Source organism: Lissotriton helveticus, chromosome 1_2 (genome assembly GCF_964261635.1).
Source record: "Lissotriton helveticus chromosome 1_2, aLisHel1.1, whole genome shotgun sequence".
NCBI lineage: Eukaryota > Metazoa > Chordata > Amphibia > Caudata > Salamandridae > Lissotriton > Lissotriton helveticus.
In genome coordinates, this window is record NC_136058.1 from 163,868,924 (window position 1) to 163,891,620 (window position 22,697).

General features: G+C 45.1%; 1 protein-coding gene across 1 annotated transcript in view; it reads right to left on the reverse strand.

The window, feature by feature from the left end:
• The window catches only part of LOC144807875 (sterol carrier protein 2-like), a 37,544-nt gene extending 15,221 nt beyond the window's left edge, over positions 1-22,323 (reverse strand). The window contains exons 1-2 of the mRNA XM_078673491.1: positions 22,217-22,323; positions 20,504-20,603 (exon numbers count right to left, since the gene is read on the reverse strand). Coding sequence (XP_078529617.1) covers positions 20,504-20,603; positions 22,217-22,323 — 207 coding nt within the window. The remainder of the gene's footprint in view (positions 1-20,503; positions 20,604-22,216) is intronic.
• Positions 22,324-22,697: the final 374 nt, after the last annotated feature.

Sequence of the window (22,697 nt, forward strand, 5' to 3'; positions counted from 1 at the left end):
TACATCAAGGGACGCTCCCTTCGCGTCGCGGGACGCGCGCGGGCGCACGCCGGGCCAAGCCCTCAGTGGCCGGAAGAGGACGGGACGGGCCACGGACCCTGGCTCCAACGTAAGGACTCTGTACATTTAAGTGAGACATTGGACTGTTTATATTTTATTTTTAATCTTGTTCTAGTACTGTATCGTGGACAATTGTTACATTAGACTGAGGTAGAACAGGTCTCCAATCGCCTACTGGGGGCTCAGGGACATATTGTAACAGCTATAATGCCCAAATTAATTTCGGATCCACTAGTAGCTGGCATGCTCACCATGGATAATTTCCTGGTCAAAAAAGTCACTCAAATAAACAACGATCGTAGGGCCTCACTAGGCAGTAAAAGTCTTCCCCCCCTCATGGATAATGTGCCCACTGAAACAACAGAAGGCTCAGAAGGCATTATAGAAGATGCCCCACATAGCACAGGGGGACCCAGCCTAGTGGTACAGGCACAGGTACATTCTGAGAACCCTGTGGACCTGCACAACACATCGGAGGAAGACTCAGTTGTGGAAGAGTCAGTAGAGGCCCCTTCTGCCCTAAGACCAGTGAGGAAGTGTAGAAAGACTCAAGGGAGGCGCGGGGGGAAACCTTTAAAAACTAAATCCCATATCAATCCACCCAATAATTGCAAAGCCACTATCGCTAATAGCGCAAGCAATCCTGTCATAGAAGAAACCAACAAAGAGGGCACTAACGAGGGAAGCCTAATCCTATCTGCCTCCAATCTAGATACACTGATAAACACAATAGTAGGAAAGTTGGAGGCCAAATTTATTGATTTAATTAGCCCAATAATGTCCAGATTGGATGTAGTAGCCGCTGAGGTAGAAAGGCTGGGCAGTTTGGTGACGGCACACCTGACCCCAGCCCCAGCCCCAGCAGCTACAGCCCCGAAAATTACTTCTGTTAGGGGCGGGAAGGAGAATGCAGCCAGGGGGCAGAGCGGGCAGCAGCCGAATCCTCAAGGTTTGGCTGGTGTTGGGGCTGTGACACCTACAGCACCAGTAATCCAGCCAATTCAGCAGGTTCGTGCATCCTTGGGTACTCATGCAGCTGCTCCGCAGAGAGCTAATCTTAGGAATGTAAATCTCCCTCCTGATTGTGTGCCATATGTGGTGGTGTTAACCAATGTTCCACGCTACGAAGAAGTATCAACCCAACCACATGGAGAACCTTATGATTCTCTAAAAAACAAAACAGTGGCGTGGTTAAACAAAAATTGGGGTTACCCAACCCATTATTATGACCAAATTATTTCCACTGAAAGGGTCAATTGGGTTGGCCCTTCGAGGAAGGCAACCACGGGGGATTGTGTGGTTGTTAATTTCCAGCATGTCGCGACAGTCTTGCTGCGTGCATCCTCACTGGTATACAATGCAAACAGTGTTTGTGTGCGCCCTCTGGGCTACTTTTATGCCCCTGATCAGAATTCTCCTAAAGATCCTCGTAGGTATAGGCCCACATCTCATGCTCAGACCCCAATTTCGGCAGTACCACATATGTATAACAATAATACTAATGGGCAGAATGGTTGGCAAACTTTGGCAGCAAACACCAAAGCTATTAATCAGAGTATGAGAGGGTACAATGTTCCCACTCATAACCGATTTGAAATGTTTTTGGGGCTGGACGCCTGTGATTGACTGAGGGCCCCGGATGGTCAGAGTACTGTACAGTCTCCTGTAGGACATCCGACAGAGGTGAACCCACCTACAACACTTAAAAACAATGTTATATGCTGGAATGTGGCGGGCCTAGAAAACAAAATGAAAGATGAAAGCTGGTTATCATATATTAGGGGTTTTCAGATTATCTGCCTTCAAGAGACGTGGTCAGTTAAATGTGTAATGTATATTGAAGGTTACAAGGCATATTTTGTACCTGCGACACCAGTAAACCGGGGAAGGCCAAAGGGTGGTATGGTAATGTTTATCTCAGTAGCACTGACATGTACAATTGACAGCAGGGTATCAAGCAACCCAGGTATACAAGGTCTAGTTTTATCTGCTGGCAATTGTAAAGCTGGCCTGATCAATTTTTATAATTCTATTAACAATGGTACAGCTCATGGCAACTTAGAAATCTTAAATGATTACATAGGCACTTCAATGAGGGATTGTTCACATCATTTGTTGATCATGGGCGATTTTAATATTCACCCCTGTGGTGACCCCCTAGGGAAAAACCTTCACGAATTACACTGTCCCAGAATAAATGGTTTACATCTGGAACATTCCATGGAGGGGGCACGTTTTAATAATTTTCTTAATGACCATGGTCTTACTCTAGCAATGGCACTATGTGACCCCTCAAAGCGCATTGTCACCCCAACTTTTAAAGGGCATGGAAAGGGGACTATTATCGACTATATGTTGTTAACCTTGCCCATGCAGGTCTTTGTGCGTTCATTTTCTATAGTTAATAACGCACTCAGTGACCACAACCCACTCACTATTCATCTAAGGGGGCCCTGGGTGGCTAGCGTAAGTCGCAACCTGGCCAAGGGTAGGGTAACAGCAATGGATGGCAGCCGCCGCCTAAAATGGTCTATGTGCACCCCGGACCTCATATATCAGAATATCCAAAATAACTGTAGTGACATAATCACTTGCACCCAGGATGATTCTGATCCAACTCAGGTCCTGTCTGATTTTCAGAGACTAACAGATAAAATAGCTATCTTAATGACAGAACCTTTAAAGAGTAGAGGGAGGGATGGCTCGAGGTGGTTCGACAAGGAATGCTCTAAAGCAGCTCGTGACCTCAGAGCTGCCTTGTTAGTAAAACCAAGAAACAAGGAATTAGTGCAGAGAACACGTAAAGAGTATAAATCAGTCATTGCCTCACGGAAGGAGGTACTGAAGAATGAGGCCTGGGCTGAGATCCTGGAACCACAAACACTGAAAAACAGTGCTAGATTTTGGGCGGCGCTTAAGAAACCCTTCCTGGTGCAAGACTCTGGTGAGGGGTTAGAATGTGTTATAACAAAAGATGAATGGGTTGCACATTTTAAACAACTGTACGGGGGTAGTGAGGTTAACGCTGTATTTTCTGAATGCACCAATGGGGGCCCATGCCTTAATGTCAGTATAGGAGAGGTTTTAGTGGGAATAGAGGGGCTCACATCGGGCAAATCACCAGGCCCTGATGGGATACCCCCGGATCTCTTCAAATCTGATCCTAATTTTTGGGCCCCGATTATTGTGGCGGTTATCAATGCAGCCGCGAGAGTCAGATGCCCGCTATCCTGGGGGCTCTCCACTATTGCGCCTATATTTAAAAAGGGGGACAGGGATAGCCCTCTCTGTTACAGGCCTATCTCCCTTATTAACTCTATGGCGAAACTAGTGGGGAGAATTGTACTGCGGCGTCTCTCTGAGTGGTCACGGGACAATAACATCATGTCTATTACTCAATATGGTTTTTGTAATGGCCGCTCGACCACAACACAATGTTTAAATCTCTTCTTAATACTTAGTAAATATACTATTGCTCAAAAGGGTACAGTCCATCTGGCCTTCATGGACCTATCCTCAGCTTTCGACTGTGTGAACAGGGGGATGCTGTGGGGGTCCATGAGGGATAAGGGAGTGGACAGCGGTATTATAAATTTTCTGGTTGACCTTCACAGTAATACAAGTGCAAATATAAGGTATTGTCAAGACCTGTCAGTAACTGATGATTTTAGAACAGGGAAGGGGGTGCGGCAAGGCTGCATATTAGCTCCTTTCCTTTTTAACTTTTATATAAATGAGCTGGATGGCGTTTTACAGGAGGTGAAAGCAGACAGCCCAAGAGTGGGGAATAGAAGTATCCCTGTCCTGTTATACGCAGATGATGCGGTGTTGTTGGCAAGAACTGAAAAAGGCCTACAATTACTGCTGAACGCATTCAAAAAGTTCATGGAAGACAGAGATCTGCTAGTGAATAATTCTAAATCTTACATTATGCAAGTGGGGAAACAGCGAAAGAGACAATATACTTTTAAACTAGATAAGGCAGCAATACCGTTCTCTAACACATTTTCCTATCTAGGAGTTCTCTTTGATTCTAAATTATCCTGGGGCCCACAACTTGCGAAGAAAAGATGTGACGTTTCTAGGGTTATTGCCTCCATTTTCAATTTTGCTTCAAAACTCGGTAAAAAGCCGACGGCTGCTATGATAAAATTATATGGCGCAAAATCTGTAGCAACCGCAGCCTACGGGAGTGAGCTTTGGGGTTACATGGCTGGGGATCAACTTCAGATCACAGAAAATTCTTTTTACAAACGGCTTCTGTGTGTCCCGGCCTCTACCTCCAATTTTGCAGTTCATGAGGAATTAGGAGTGGGGTATTTGAGCGATATCCTGCCCCTACGACCTCTGATATGCTGGTTGAAAATGTGGTTATGCGAAGACATTCCACTAACACATTTAATTGTTAATGATTTTATGGCTCATGATAATGCGTTGGGCACCCCCTGGTTGAAGTACTTAAAAACTTGTTTCTCTGAGATGGGTTGTCCTGATCTGCTTGAACACCCGTCAGGGATTGGAAAGGTGGACATTGATCTAGTCAAGCAGGCCTTTCTTCTGCGTAAGAAGGCTGTGAGGGAGGGTGTTGAGTTACAAAAAGTAAGTGTAAGGAAATGTATTATGATTAAAACCTGTCTGACAACAGAGCCTTACCTACTCGGTACTCTTAGCACTCACGACAAGTTCTTATTAACAAGATTTAGATTTAACCTGTTTCAACATCTGCTTATCAGGCCTAAAAAGGAGAGTTTCTGTAAAAATCCAATATCCTGTGGCTGCGACGGAAAGTCTCCACAGGATATGTTGCATTTTATGTTTTTATGCAGATTTTATGAATTCCCACGTAAACGCTTTTTAATTGCTCTTTTAAAAAAAATGAATTTTAATCAGATACGACCAGCCTTTTTATATTTGCAATTGCTGCATAGTGATAGTGTCCTTCAAGTTCTTGAATTTTTAAAACTGTCTCTTAAACTGCGAATTTGTTTGGACCAATGAATGAATTGACGAATCTAATGTACTCAGTCCTTTTATTACTTGTAATCAGATTTTACCTAATGTCATTGTATGTATGTACTGTATGTTTTATGCACTTTTATGGTTGAAATATACCGAATAAAGTCTCTTTTGATTTGATGATTTACGTTGCATCAACAGACTCCATCTGGCCTTGTGCCCTATAACCCAAACTCTGGCCCACTCAAGACTTTAATGCAAAGACTTCGTAGAGCTATCTAGGAAGGCTGAGGCAGCTCCATAAAGGATAAGATATTGGCAATCATATACAACTATAATGGCAACAGTTGTAGGAAACAATTGCTAAATAATTTCATTCCTTGAGAATACATCTTTTAGGGTATTCTTATTTGTACGGTGATTTGAGATGTAGGCAAGTCTCGCGCACCAAAATGGTTTCCCAAACTCCCATACAACCATTCACTGTCGGCTCAAAAGGAATCTATAAGAAACAAACTACTGTAGTAAACAGTAGTGAAGAATAAAATAAGTGACCATGATCAGGGTACAAGAGAACAGTGTCCTATTGTAATCAGTGCATAATTGATTACAAAATAATATTAACAGCTTTCTTGACATGGCTTTTGGAAAATAAATGGGAGAGGCTGCTAGCAATGGTAGAGATTATGTTTCCTGCAGGAAGCATTTCAATTTTGCAAGAACCAGGACATCAGTTCTAATGTAAAGTAACACTTCACCATGGCATCGAGCGGCACCTCCTGTCTCCTTCCCATCTGTAAGGGAAGCCAGGCCCAGCACGACCAAGGGGGGCCTAGCACAACTATAACTCATTTGTAAGCAGGTGTTTCACAACTGACCCGGAATCAACTTGTTTTCACATAAACTGTGAAAAGTTTAAACTTAGCGGGCAGAACAGATGGGAGTTTCATTCATGCCTGCAGTCACTCCCCTTAGAATTACTCAACAAGATAAACCTGTCCTTCCGCTCACACCACATAATTGACCTCCTGTTTCTCCACTGTTTGTGACTTTCATGTCGAAAGTTCGTTTTTTAGGTCTCCTGGCGTTTAACAGCGCGTCAGCGCTGTGTCCGCCAGGAGATCTTTTGTCGCTGACTCTGCTTCCCAGGAGACAGCACCTGGCGCGCGCATTTTCTCTCCGAGGAGGCGATTAGAGCTGGCCACGCGCACGCGAACGAGCGCTGTGGCCAGCTGCTGTCTCCTGGGAAGCTCCTACACGCATGCGCATTCACACAGACACAGACACACACACGAGCACCCATGCACGCACGCACGCACATACATACATACATACAGAGACACACACTCTCCCATGCATACACACACACACGAGTGCGCCGAGGCCCCCCCGCCGTCGCACACATACATACACACACGAGCATACACACACACACACACGTGCACCGATACCCCCTCCTACCTCCTACAACTAAGTTGTCCGGTCCTGTTCTCTTCCGTGCAGTCCTTGGATTCCGCCGGTTTCTCCTCTCGTTGCCCGCTGCCCGTCTCTGCCGGTCTGTGATCCCACTTCTGGCCGTTTAGCGCGCATGCGTGTGATTGCACGCATGCGCTTTCCAGATCCAGCGGCGAACACTACTCCTGCTTGAGCAGCGTTAACCCCATCGCTGCCAGCCAAGGCTGAAAACAGAGCAGAAGCAGCCAGGCAGCGGCTGCACAGCTCACTAAAGGCAGAGGGCACAGGCAGCTCAGAACGATGAAGCATCAATTGTATTTATTAATAGCAGCCACAGCAGGTCAGCTGCACTCCTATATACCGGCGCGCGCCGCGGGTTCAGGGAGGTACACTGGCAGGGAGAGCTATATCAATATAATACTATACTGCTGACTTTCAAAGGGGCTGCTTCCATTAGGACCGGAGTATCACGGGGTCAACTGGTGGCAATGGAATATTTATATACCTTATATAGCTGCCACCGAGCACTCAGGATGGTTTGCAGTGACTGCTAGGAGTCAGTGAGCTTACAGAGAGCCCCCTTTTCGGTCACAGGCTGCTCTGAAGACAGGCAGTAGCAGTAAAACACACTACTGTGTGTGTCACTACACTGTCCGAACACCGTTATCTTACTGGGACATGTGGTATGGTAACAGTTATGTATTACACTGGTGGCCAAAGGAGCTAATGTGCCTACTCCAAGGATCTGTGTTTGCTCTCCTATACTCACATGTTCACTTGTTTGATTTCACATGAGTTTACATGGCTTTTCATCCTTCTAAGGTCGATAAAATGAGTACCATTGAACAAAGGATCTTTGACCATTCAATAGCACAACTAAACTTTTCAGTGAGCTTACAGAGAGCCCCCTTTTCAGTCACAGGCTGCTCTGAAGACAGGAAGTAGCAGTAAAACACACCACTGTGTGTGTCACTACACTGTTTGAACACCGTTATCTTACTGGGACATGTGGTATGGTAACAGTTCTGTATTACACTGGTGGCCAAAGGAGCTAATGTGCCTACTCCAAGGATCTGTGTTTGCTCTCCTATACTCACATGTTCACTTGTTTGATTCCACATGAGTTTACATGGCTTTTCATCCTTCTAAGGTCGATAAAATGAGTACCATTGAACAGAGGATCTTTGACCATTCAATAGCACAACTAAACTTTCAGTGAGCTTACAGAGAGCCCCCTTTTCGGTCACAGGCTGCTCTGAAGACAGGCAGTAGCAGTAAAACACACTACTGTGTGTGTCAGTACACTGTCCGAACACCGTTATCTTACTGGGTCATGTGGTATGGTAACAGTTATGTATTACACTGGTGGCCAAAGGAGCTAATGTGCCTACTCCAAGGATCTGTGTTTGCTCTCCTATACTCACATGTTCACTTGTTTGATTCCACATGAGTTTACATGGCTTTTCATCCTTCTAAGGTCGATAAAATGAGTACCATTGAACAGAGGATCTTTGACCATTCAATAGCGCAACTAAACTTTCAGTGAGCTTACAGAGAGCCCCCTTTTCGGTCACAGGCTGCTCTGAAGACAGGCAGTAGCAGTAAAACACACTACTGTGTGTGTCACTACACTGTCCGAACACCGTTATCTTACTGGGACATGTGGTATGGTAACAGTTATGTATTACACTGGTGGCCAAAGGAGCTAATGTGCCTACTCCAAGGATCTGTGTTTGCTCTCCTATACTCACATGTTCACTTGTTTGATTTCACATGAGTTTACATGGCTTTTCATCCTTCTAAGGTCGATAAAATGAGTACCATTGAACAAAGGATCTTTGACCATTCAATAGCACAACTAAACTTTTCAGTGAGCTTACAGAGAGCCCCCTTTTCAGTCACAGGCTGCTCTGAAGACAGGCAGTAGCAGTAAAACACACCACTGTGTGTGTCACTACACTGTCCGAACACCGTTATCTTACTGGGACATGTGGTATGGTAACAGTTATGTATTACACTGGTGGCCAAAGGAGCTAATGTGCCTACTCCAAGGATCTGTGTTTGCTCTCCTATACTCACATGTTCACTTGTTTGATTCCACATGAGTTTACATGGCTTTTCATCCTTCTAAGGTCGATAAAATGAGTACCATTGAACAGAGGATCTTTGACCATTCAATAGCACAACTAAACTTTCAGTGAGCTTACAGAGAGCCCCCTTTTCGGTCACAGGCTGCTCTGAAGACAGGCAGTAGCAGTAAAACACACTACTGTGTGTGTCAGTACACTGTCCGAACACCGTTATCTTACTGGGTCATGTGGTATGGTAACAGTTATGTATTACACTGGTGGCCAAAGGAGCTAATGTGCCTACTCCAAGGATCTGTGTTTGCTCTCCTATACTCACATGTTCACTTGTTTGATTCCACATGAGTTTACATGGCTTTTCATCCTTCTAAGGTCGATAAAATGTTTACCATTGAACAGAGGATCTTTGACCATTCAATAGCACAACTAAACTTTTCAGTGAGCTTACAGAGAGCCCCCTTTTCGGTCACAGGCTGCTCTGAAGACAGGCAGTAGCAGTAAAACACACTACTGTGTGTGTCACTACACTGTCCGAACACCGTTATCTTACTGGGTCATGTGGTATAGTAACAGTTATGTATTACACTGGTGGCCAAAGGAGCTAATGTGCCTACTCCAAGGATCTGTGTTTGCTCTCCTATACTCACATGTTCACTTGTTTGATTCCACATGAGTTTACATGGCTTTTCACCCTTCTAAGGTCGATAAAATGAGTACCATTGAACAGAGGATCTTTGACCATTCAATAGCACAACTAAACTTTTCAGTGAGCTTACAGAGAGCGCAGAGTAGTGAATGCAGAGTAGTGAATGGAGAGTAGTGAGTAGTGAGTGCCGAGTAGTGAGTGCAGAGTAGTGAGTAGTGAGTGCAGAGTAGTGAGTAGTGAGTGCAGAGTAGTGAGTAGTGAGTGCAAAGTAGTGAGTGCAGAGTAGTGAGTAGTGAGTGCAGAGTAGTGAGCAGTGAGTGCAGAGTAGTGAGTAGTGAGTGCAGAGTAGTGAGTGCAGAGTAGTGAGTGCAGAGTAGTGAGTAGTGAGTGCAGAGTAGTGAGCAGTGAGTGCAGAGTAGTGAGTGCAGAGTAGTGAGTAGTGAGTGCAGAGTAGTGAGTAGTGAGTGCAGAGTAGTGAGTGCAGAGTAGTGAGCAGTAAGTGCAGAGTAGTGAGTAGTGAGTGCAGAGTAGTGAGTAGTGAGTGCAGAGTAGTGAGTAGTGAGTGCAGAGTAGTGAGTGCAGAGTAGTGAGTGCAGAGTAGTGAGTAGTGAGTGCAGAGTAGTGAGCAGTGAGTGCAGAGTAGTGAGTGCAGAGTAGTGAGTAGTGAGTGCAGAGTAGTGAGTAGTGAGTGCAGAGTAGTGAGCAGTGAGTGCAGAGTAGTGAGTGCAGAGTAGTGAGTGCAGAGTAGTGAGTGCAGAGTAGTGAGCTGCCTCAAGTGAAGTACTCTGGTACCCAAGGATGACTAGCAAACAATATTATTCACAACGTTGCTTACTATTCAGCAACATTTGACAGTTTGCAAATCATCTTTATACAACAATTCAGAGTTTGATAACAAGTTAATGTAACACATTGTAATATACAATGCCAATAGCTCAAACTTTAACGCTGGGAGACCTATTGCATTGTAAATGCTTGTTCAACTATGGCCCAGATAAAGTTAACATGTGACAATGTGAAGAGAACACAGTTCAGACAGTCACCAGGCAACTTCTGAAACTAACTAGAAAATACGGTAGTTGTGTGCACAGGCTGACTCCGGAGATCTACACACAGATCTTCCTTTTTGCTTCACCACCATGATTTTATTATAAAATTTTAAGATACAATATTGCCTTTCTCAAATCAATCACTGGAAAAATATGATGAAATCGAAAACCGCATAAAGCACCACATTTTCAAATAAAAGAAACAATTATGGCACGGGCTTGGGGTATGGGCAGACTTATGCAGATGTAGTAAAATAGTGTACATTAGGTCGCCATGTAAGAAAGGACTGTCAGCAAAGAGTTTAATCATGCACCTTAGGTGTGTTAGTGCAGAACACCGCAAGGTACAAACGCCTGAACTATAAGCAGCCTCCTACAATCAGTGGTGCTCCTTGAACAGTGCTACAACAGCTTCTTGCTATAGCGCTTGGGTTGTAGACCATCCGATAAACTCTGCAAGACAAATCTGACAGCATCAAAGAACAGAGGAAGGGCGATGGTGCTTCTCGCAATGCACAAGGTGCAGCGGTAAGATGCTCTAACATAACGTGTATTTGTAAAGAGAACGTTCACCCAGAGGTCTCTTGGCGCTGAATAACAGATGTTCATTGTTACCCAACTCAATGGTAATAATTTTATCGACCTCAGATGGATGAAAGGCTGAGTAGACCCGCCAGGATTTGAACCTGTGACCATGAGGTCGAACACAGGCACCTGCAATGGACGCATTAGTCCACTGAGCCACCAGACCCGGCTCTGACCCAGGTATAGAATATATAACGATATCCCGCAGACAAACAGCCCGCATACCATCAGTCCGCAAAAAAAATCCCGCATGTACTATTAGCCCTCAAATTAAAAGAACGAAAACTTTTAGAACGAATATGCCTTTAGCACGCATGCCTTTACAACGTAAAGGCATGCATGTTAAAGTAATACTCGTTGTAAAAGTTGTAAAGGTAAGTAAAAGTACACTACCCTACCCTACACTCTAATGTAGTACCCCTGCACCACCCACCCTTGACACACAGTCCTTTTTCTACATTTACTCAACCCAGCACGACCCCCCAACACTAGGGGGGACCCTACACTACACAAACACTACAACACTACCCTAAACCACTACACCCCAACAAGACCCTACACTACGCAAACACTAAAACACTCCCCTAAACCCTAAAACACTACCCCCAGCATGACCCTACACTACGCAAACACTACAACACTACCCTAAACCCTAAAACACTACCCCCAGCATGACCCTACACTACGCAAACACTACAACACTACCCTAAACCCTAAACCACTACACCCCAGCATGGCCCTACACTACACAAACACTACAACACTACCCTAAACCCTAAAACACTACCCCCAGCATGACCCTACACTACAACACTACCCAAACCCTAAACCACTACACCCCAGCAAGACCCTACACTACACAAACACTACAACACTACCCTAAACCCTAAACCACTACACCCCAACAAGACCCTACACTACACAAACACTACAACACTACCCTAAACGCTAAAATACTACCCCCAGCATGACCCTACACTACGCAAACACTACAACACTCCCCTAAACCCTAAAACACTACCCCCAGCATGACCCTACACTACGCAAACACTACAACACTCCCCTAAACCCTAAAACACTACCCCCAGCATGACCCTACACTACGCAAACACTACAACACTACCCTAAACCCTAAAACACTACCCCCAGCATGACCCTACACTACGCAAACACTACAACACTACCCTAAACCCTAAACCACTACACCCCAGCATGGCCCTACACTACACAAACACTACAACACTACCCTAAACCCTAAAACACTACCCCCAGCATGACCCTACACTACAACACTACCCAAACCCTAAACCACTACACCCCAGCAAGACCCTACACTACACAAACACTACAACACTACCCTAAACCCTAAACCACTACACCCCAACAAGACCCTACACTACACAAACACTACAACACTACCCTAAACGCTAAAATACTACCCCCAGCATGACCCTACACTACGCAAACACTACAACACTACCCTAAACCACTACCCCCAGCATGACCCTACACTACACAAACACTACCCTAACCCCTATTACACTTCCCCCAGCACGACCCTACACTAAACAACCACCACAACTCAACACTACACTAACACAACACTACACTACACAATCACTACCCCAGCACGACCCCACCCTTAAAAATTAACCCAAACCCCCTTACCTCTCTCGACATCGTCATCGTTTACAACGCAAATGCATTTACCATACATGCCTTTACAACGTATTTCGTTGTAAAGGCATGTGTGATAAAAGCACATGCGTTGTAAAAAAATGCGGGATGATGGTATGCGGGATGAATGACATTGCGGATTAATAGTATGCGGCCTTAAAGTATGCAGGGAAAAAAATGCGGGATAAAGGTTGATTACCCCAGGTAAGACGTTTGCTCCCTAAATCCTGGAGTCCTACTCCTTGGTCATCTAGCCGAAAAAACTGTTCACCATTTTGGGGTAAAGCACTCACTTTCGTGTTGCCTCTAGACAGACGTCCATACATGTATTAACATGAAGTTGTACTTTAGGATTCAGAACTTTCCAAGTATGTACCTCAACTTGGCTAAATATTACAACTTAGAATAAGCATTTAACAAATACAAATAAGCTGATAACAGTGGAGAGTAGGCATGTATCGTGATGATATAGTGCCTGCAAGTTTGTGTGTCACTAACAGAAGGAAACAGGCAGGTAGGTTGGCCAACTGGACATTGTTTTATAAGTACTTCTAAAGAAGTGGAGCCCCATGCAATACTTCCCATAAGTACTCATCAGAAAGCCCTGATGCAGTATCTACATGCTGCATATCTTCCAATACATTCAGTTATTCCATCGATCAGATACATAAATTGTCAAAATATCCAAAGATCATCGCACTTTATGCCGACGATCTCCTCTTTTTCATTACTGACCTACAGCGTTCGGGTCCCCGGGTACTGGAGGTCATGCGCATCTTTGGTGAGATCTCCGGCCTTCGGCTCAACCTACGCAAGTCCACTCTATGGGTGCTAGGTGGCGGGGTCGTGACGGACCCCTGGGCCGCGGGACTGCGTGTTGCGACGGATGGGCTGAAATACCTTGGCGTCTATCTCTCGGGATCGCGCACCATATCGTGGGATCGAGGCGTTTTGCCGGTCTGGGAACGGGTCCAGGCCGATGTCAAGACTTGGTCCAGAATGCCCCTTACTATTTTTGGGAGGTCGGCCATCTTTAAAATGGTGGCACTTCCTCGACTGCTATATCATCTGCAAAACTTCCCGCACCCTATCGGGCTGCACTGGTTTCGCCAAGTCAATTCGACGTTGGGTCGCTTCTTGTGGGCCGGTGGGGCGGCCAGGGTGGCGTTGAAAACGTGCTTCCTATCCACTTATTGCGGGGGCCTGGCCACCTCTGACCTCCTCTCGTACTACCAGGCTTCCCATCTACTTGTTCTCAACGAGTGGTGGTATGGTGACAGGGGGGACCCGGCGTATGCATTGGAGCGGTCGCTCATGGGCGACCACACGCTGCACACCCTTTTATACTCGGCTCGTTTGCGTCGTGCGCTGCCGTCGGTTACCAGAGTGGTCTTTGCGGTGTGGAGGCAGACCCTCCGTCGCATGGGCTGGTGGGGCAGGCTGACGGCTGAGACGCCTCTCTGGCATAACGGCCGGCTCCCGGAGCTCGCGGCCCTGGCAGGCTTTGAGGGCTGGGAGGCGATAGGTATCTCGCTACTGGGCCAGGTCATGTCCGGCACTACCCTCAAGTCCTTCGAGGAACTGCGTACGGAGTTCCACATGCCTCAGTCTCAGTTTTTCCGTTATTTGCAACTGCGCCATGCCCTCACCCCGAGTATTGCTAGCCTGGACTCCTTGCCTGAATTCAGTCCAGTCGAGGCGAAGGTCTTCATGGGCGACCTGGGAGATAAGAAGGTATCCCGGATATACCAGACACTAGTTGTTCATTGCTCCTCTACCCTACTTTCTCTTCGGGCTGCTTGGGAGGTGGACGTGGGGCCCCTGGATGATGATGACTGGAGAGAAGCTTTAGAATCCCCTCGTGGGGCCGCCATTGCTATACGGCTCCGGCTCATCCAATTTAAGTACTTGCACCGGGCCTACTACACCCGCGAACGACTGTGGAAAGCTGGGCTGATTGCGTCCCCGGAATGTCTGCGTTGCGGGATGGTGCCTGGATCCCTGTTGCATACTGTGTGGTTGTGTGGTAGACTGTCTGGCTTTTGGAGAGGTGTGTGGGGCTGTCTCTCTGAAGTCCTCGGCTGGGACCTCGCTCGCACCCATCGGTTGGGGTTACTGCATATTATGGAGGGAGTTGGTGGGAACGTCTATAAGCGGCATTTGTTGTTTCTGGGGCTTGTTGTGGCCAAGCGAGACCTGGCGCAGGCGTGGAAGAGTGTGAGGGCCCCCCCCCTGTCGGCATGGAAGGCGGGCCTGGACTATTTCATGGGCCTTGAGAGGCCGATCTTTGAGGCGCGGGGCTGCCCTCGCAAACACTACAAAATTTGGAAGCGATGGGCCGAATACCGGGGCCTGTCTCTGGATCCCCCCGTGGAACGGGAGGAGGATGTCTGATTGAATGGATGTAATAGGCCTGACTCTGTGACACTCTTGTAGCACTACACCTATGTCCTTAATCCGCTGCTGTATGTACACGTGCTTGGGGGGGTGGGGTGGGGGGGTTGCGAGGAGTTGGGGAGGGCCGGGGGTTGTGGGATTGGGTGGGCTTGGGAGTTTATTAATGTCGAGCTTACTTTCAATGCATATTTGGATACCTGCTTCTTATCTGGTATCTTGTGCCTGTGATGTTGGTGGTGACCTCCGATTGGTGGGGTGCCACCCCCTTCTTGCCTGCTTGCTCAATAAAATTGGTTTTGAAAAAAAAATATCCAAAGATCTTGAGGGCATTACAAATGGTAAACTACAGTGATCTCAGACGTTTGTCCCCAATATTACAGTCTTCAAGTTATGATGATGCCTTTCATTTCTCTATTGCAAATGTGATGGTTGCTCTTTTCTGCATTGAATCTCTTTCTTTCTCCCCCGTGTGAACTCATCGATCAGAAGCATTTGCCTCAAGATACTGGAAAAGCGATTTAGTGCTGGCTAAGAATAGAAAACTGAGAAGTTCTGAAGGAAGTGCTATCTTCGGAGGAGAATCCATTGGTGGAGAGTACAGTGGAAGGAAATTTCACCAGTGACGTTTCCTCCAAATTTAGCGCTTCCTACAGAATCAAAGGCTTTTTCGTTATCACCCAAGTCTAAATTAGGCTCTCTGGGGCGTATCTATTTTTATTTTATTTTATTTAATGCGATTTTATATAGCGCGAACTTTACCCGAAGGTGTCAGAGCGCTTTACATAAGAGCCAGTTGCAGAACATAAGGACTAAGGATTACATGCGTTACGTATAAGATACAAACAGAACAAATTGCGAATGTACAAGACGTAAAGTCACACAAGGAAGAGATACAAACAGAAAAAAAAATTGCAAATGTACAAATAGTAAAGTCACTCAAGGAAGAGATACGAATGGATATACTCAAGAGTCACATAGGAATGGTAGTGAGTACAAAGGTCTACTGCATACAATAGTGATTAGAGTTATCTCTATATACATAGGGAAGGGATACGAATGGATATACTCTAAGAGTCACATAGGAATGGTAGAGAGTACAAAGGTCTACTGCATATACTAGTGATTAGAGTTATCTCTATATACATAGGGAAGGGATACGAATGGATATACTCTAAGATTCACATAGGAATGGTAGAGTACAAAGGTCTACTGCATATACTAGTGATTAGAGTTATCTCTATGTACATAGGGAAGGGATACGAATGGATATACTCTAAGAGTCACATAGGAATGGTAGAGAGTACAAAGGTCTACTGCATATACTAGTGATTATAGTTATCTCTATATACATAGGGAAGGGATACGAATGGATATACTCTAAGATTCACATAGGAATGGTAGAGTACAAAGGTCTACTGCATATACTAGTGATTAGAGTTATCTCTATGTACATAGGGAAGGGATACGAATGGATATACTCTAAGAGTCACATAGGAATGGTAGAGAATACAAAGGTCTACTGCATATACTAGTGATTAGAGCTATCTCTATATACATAGGGAAGGGATACGAATGGATATACTCTAAGAGTCACATAGGAATGGTTGAGGGTACAAAGGTCTACTGCATATACTAGTGATTAGAGTTATCTCTATATACATAGGGAAGGGATACAAATGGATATACTCTAAGAGACACATAGGAATGGTAGAGAGTACAAAGGAGTTCCATTAAGTGGGGTCGGAGGGGGGATGCAGTCACAGCACCAAGGGAGGGTGGGGGGATGCACGGGTATGGAGAAAAGGCAAATCAGAAAAAACAGTTGAGGATCGTCATAGTAGATTCAGCAACCAGTTGCTTGCAATGTCACAAGTTGTAATTTAGGGTAATCCGCAACCAGTCAGTTCGGGGCAGTCGCCATCTTGCTCACCGGTGTTTGCAACCGAAAACTCTAATTTCGGGGCCAGCTACACAAGTTAGGGCAGTGATATTATGCCCAAGCACCTCCAACCAAATTCCGGCGCTCGAACCCGCTCTCTATTCCGGAGTGTAGTGCTGCAAAGATCACTTCTGTAGCCTGGAGAGCAGGGTCGACACGGAGCTTCAGCTCCAGGCACATTTGAGGGCAATTTCGGCCGCCATGTTAAAGTCAGGCATTAAGGATGTAAGGCGCCGCAGACTCCACTGCCTCCAGAAACCCCGAGCACCCTTCGCGGGGCTCACCGCTGCGATCCTCAAGGTGCTGATGTTGTGTCCGTAGTCTGTAGCCGTGACGTTTCTCAGAGGGGTCGGGCCATCTCTCATCACGGGAGGGCTCCGGCCGCCATCTTGTCCCTCGCTGGATTGTTGAAATCAGGCATTAAGGATGTAAAGGGCCGCAGACTCCACTGCCTCCAGAAACCCCGAGCACGCTTTGCAGGGCTCACCGCTGCATTCCTCAAGGTGCCGGTGTGTCCGTAGCGTCTGTAGACGTGACGTTGTTCAGAGGGGTCAAGCCGTCTCTCATCGAAGGTGGACTCCGGCCGCGATCTTAGCCCTCGCTGGATTCCCTTCCCAGAGAAGTCGCAACAGAGTAAAGCCTGTGCAGACGCTCCCGAGAGAGCAAAATACATACCACCGGTGCCTCACATCATCTGACGCTGGTAGGTTCTTTTACCGACGATTCAGCCTGGGGGGAAACGCCGAAAATTGCCCAGAGAAAGTGCGTGGAGCGCGAGCCGAGACGACTCCCGACTCCCGGCCCGAGAACTAGAACTTTGGCTGCATATTACCACGGAGGCGATATGAAATTATCGCCGCTTTGGCGGCCGTTATTGGCTTAAAAGCGGTGATAATTTCATCGCCTTATCAGCAAAGACACACTATCACGTGTTTTGCTCATTTAGCGAGCCTTTCAACAACGCCCAGCTTTGCATCTCTAATGAGATGCAAATTGGGCATTCCAGAGCAAAATAATAGGAGAACTGTCGCTAAGCGACATTTCTCCTATTATGAAGCTGCACGCTAACAAGCAGAGTGTTAAGAAAAGTAGCGCTAACCACAGTTAACACTACTTTCCTAACGCCTGCTTGTGACCTGATTTAGCCATGTAATCCAATGGCTGGTAGATTACATGGCTAAAATTACCCTGCCCTATCAACAAGGTTATCGCCATTTTCAATGGAATATCGCTGGAAAACCAGTGATATTCCATTGAAAACGGCGATAATCCCTGCTACGCTGGGATTTTTATCTCCATGGCGTTAAGCATTGTTAATACAACGCTAACATGGAGATTATCGCCAGCGATAACCGACAATAGATTTTCTCACGCTAACAGCGGTCAGCGATAATTATCGCTGCCACTTGTTAATATGCCCCTGTTCCTAACTAAGTGGCCCACTGGATTCGAGCACAAATGCTAATTAATGTATGACAGTTTTTTTTAATGAGAGATAGTGCAGCTGAGCTCAGGACAGAGGACACACTTTGGAAATGTACAGTGGCATTCTCCAAATAGAAGGAAAGTCGCACATTTCAATAAAAAGAGCTCACAAAAGGTGTTTAAAGTCACGCATTTGTGACCTGCTGTCAGCCACTAAAAAGTATTGGAAAATACACACATTCTTACAGTGAAGCAAGGACCGGGTCAATACATCACCGTTACAGCTGTATTTCTGCCCTGCACATACCTGTCTTGATAGCCCAAAGTGATGTAACGTATTGGACAGTTTCACGTAAGGCTTTGTATGTGTTCTTGCATGTGTTTTTGTCTTGAATGTAGTATGATCTACTAATAATGTCATTTTATTTCCAAATCTGACAGATCTCTGTGGATACCACCCATTATACCAGGTAATTACGGGCCATATTATCAAGGAAGCTGCGGTAGTTTATCGCCGCTTTACCGGCAGGAAACTGCCGATAGAGCGACGATAATGGCCTTGATAATATGCGATTCGAATTTCAATCGATGCCCAGGTTAGAACATCTAACCTGGGCATCGATTGAAATTCGAACCGCATATTATCAAGGCCATTATCGCCGCTTTATCGGCAGTTTCCTGCCGGTAAAGCGGCGATAAACTACCGCAGCTTCCTTGATAATATGGCCCTACGTTTTTTCTCTAACAAGAATGGAAGGCTTGGTTGACGTGTAAAAGATATGACCTGGCATCCCTTTATAATACAAATCTATAAATCCTCTCTCTGGCATATTAACAATAGGACGTTTCTTTCTCTGCCGAACTATTTATCACTAGCGCTATGAAGCAAAACTACGAAATGTGCGTATTTTCTCCGCAAAACGCCAATTTCATATTTGTTTTTTAAGCACAGAGAAATGGTTTTATGGTCATCATAATAATTAAAATTATTTTTACCAATAAAATGATTTTTACAATTAACATGATGACTATTAACAAGACTAAAGATATAACTTTGTAGCACTTTGTATGGAACAGTATCACCAGTTAATACAGCTCTTAGAAAAGGAAAGTATTCTTTTGGAATTGGTTCATAAAATTGATACTATCTATGTTGTTCACATTAAAAAGTATTACTTATTTGAATCAGCACCACAGAGACAATGCAGCATGCCTTTAAGACCTGTAATGATTAGACAACTAAACAGTACAGGTCATTGCTCGCAGAGCGAAGAAGTACCTGCCAGCACTATGGAGATCTGAAGCAGCAACTGCAGAGTGCACACAGATGTGCAAAGTGAAAACCAGAAAGCATTGGCAAAGCCAACAGGTGTGATTCCACAAACCAATGTGTGCAAGCTCAGACATGCACAAATGCTGCCTCAGTTCTTTGCTTTGCAATGTTCGCTTTTATTTTGGGAATTCCTAAAGCTAGGGCGCTGCAGATCCACAAATGTAATTTTGATGCACATTAGTTAGAAGATGGTAAAGGCATCGATGTGTAAAAGATGGTTAGTCATCAACAGCGGACGTGCTTGCCTGGCTAACAAGTGAAGTGCTCTTCAGCTCTCTCGCATGTCTCATGCACTCATGCAACCACCCTTCTGATACCACTCACTGTTCCTGAATTTATTGAAGACTGAGCTTATCATGGGCTTGACATGCAAAGAGCCTGGTTAGGAGTTCATGTGTTATTTATCGCCCCTGAAAAAGAACTATACCAATGTGCAGATTTTGGTGTTAACACACACAAAAATACGTACCATATAGTAAATACTGTATGTTTTCTCCTGTTAAAAGTGTGGCAGGTTCGAACTGCCAAAATGTAATGAAAGTGGAGCTATTTAATGCATCCGATAAATAATGGATGCTTTAAAAATACCTTCAAAGTCGTAATTCCAAGTCATGAGTAAACAGGGGTTAAAACTTGGGTCGGAATACTACAAGCAACTTAATCAAGGCCAGAGACTCCACCATCTCTGGGTGGCTGAAGGAGGAGTGCTCGAGTGACCCAGACAATATTTCACACTGAAACATAACTGAAGCCGGTCAATATTTCATTAACTAGAGTGCACGGTTTATAGGGTACTATTTATTTGTGTTTCAAATAATTGTCAATACTCAATGTCCATAATTAGCGTGAAGATAATCGGAGGTTAGGTGTGTTGAAAATAAAATCCATAGGTACCTTTTGCAGCTTCTTTTCTAATTCCTCAAAGAAGATGTTCGCTTTGAAATCCTTGACTTCAACAGCGGCACTGACGGGAACAGCTTGGATGTGCCTGGATCTGAAGGGAAAGAAGAAGATTTGAACAATCAGTCCCTTAACAAAATGAGCAAGTACATGCTTTAGTAATGTAGAACTGGAGAAGAGGGCGCGCTCCAAGTGCATGCGCTGTTAGTTGTATTTTTAGGTCTGTCGGTAGCCAAGACCTTCTGATTTTATTTAAATCATTTAAGGATACCTTCTACTAGGGCCTTCAATCAGCCCTTTTCAGACACAGGTCTGTTGAGTGATTCGCATTTCCCTTCCACCTACTACAGCATACAGGATGGGGCAGAGGGTCAGCCCACTTCAACCATTGATTAAAATCACTGTGAGTGAAGACATTCTGCTCTTTCACAAGGAGTACATACACAGAAAAACAAGGTAGCTTCAGTTCCTGGTGCTACTATAGCAGGGTGTGCTTTTGACAACAACATTTTTTTTGCTTTTAGTGAAATGTTTTTTTGTATTGCCAAAGGCCTACCAGTTCCCTCACAAAGTTTTACAGAAACCAAGACATAATGAAATAAGCACCGACAAAAAACAAAAACGTAAGTAGCCAACACCAGACTTATTGCCATAGCAAATGCTTCTTTAAAACTCAAGATGCCATTCTCTGCTGTGCAACTACGAGTAGCAAAGAATCTTTTACATGTGGAAGACAAAAGAACATCTACAATGACTCCTTCTGGCATATGGGTCGCCACAAGTCAGTGTTCGCCTTTTCTGTCAGCAGTACTTGGCATTCTGGGGCTTTTAGTTTTACTTCCCGCATTACAAGGTGGGTGTTAAAAGTCTCGGCATGCTAAATCCAGATGGCCAAAAAGTCACCAGGTCTGGGAAAGCGGCATGTTCATGGCATAGGATCATTTGGTAGTAAAAAACAAAAAATTGTAAGAAAAGCAGAATTTAATCATCTGAGCTCTTTACAAAGCAGGCAACGTTCACTAACGGGTCCCTGTCACTTTTTTTCTAATTTTTTCTAAGAGAACATTTTTATAACCCGCAAAGTTGATTATAAAAGAACCCTTAAAGATTATCATAAACTGTGTAAAATGGCCAAAGCCACTTACTTTGCTGACACTGTCACGCAGGCCCAAAATTGCCCATGCACCCTTTTCTCAGTGGTAAAGAAGTTGACAGGCTGTGACACTACTCCGCCTCCCCCGATCCTCGATGAGGTTCAATGTGATAAAATTGCCGACTTCTTCATCGAGAAGGTTGAACTTATTTATGGTACTTTGGGTTCTTCTTCCCTCCCCGTCAGATCCATGCTGACTCTTGACCCTACTCCCGAAAGTGAGCTTGATTCCATAGCCAAATTATGTACCTGGCTACCATTTGATGAAAAGTCTTTTTATGACTGTCTGTTAAGCATTAAATCGGGCTCTCCACGTGACCCTTTGCCAACTAAAAGATTGCGTCAACTCCTTCCTGACTCTCTTAACGTCCTAAAAGAGCTTCTTAATTCCTCACTGAGAGATGCCTTTGTCCCGCTTGAGTAGAAACACGCAATGGTTATTCCACTCTTAAAAAAGGTTGGAGCTGACCCCTTGATACTGTCAAATTTTAGGCCAATCTCTTTACTTACCGTGCTCTCTAAGATCCTGGAAAGACATGTCAACAATCAATTACCTCACCATGTGGAGAGATTTGGTTTCCTGCATCCGTCCCAATTGGGCTTTAGGTCTAACCACTCCACAGAAATGACTCTTCTTGGAGTCACTGAGAGATTGCGTCATTGCATGGACCGTGGAGAGACAACAGCACTCATATTACTTGAATTGAGTGCCACATTCGATACTGTGTCACATTCCATTCTTCTTGCCTCTCTCTGGTCCTTGGGAGTGGAAAGTCCCGCCTTGGCATGGCTTGCCTCCTTCCTTAGTAGCTGCACCTTTCAGGTCTTTTCCTCTAAAGCCGCTTCTAAAATCTGTTCTTCAGCGTACGGAGTGCCCCAGGGGTCTATTTTGAGTCCCTTACTCTTTAATATCTATATTAGACCCCTGCCCACCATCGTGGAGGATGCTGGTCTTTCTCTATTTTCACTCTGACGACACACAAATCATCTTTTCTCTTTCCGCCACCGAAGATGATAACATCTCAGCCCTCAAAC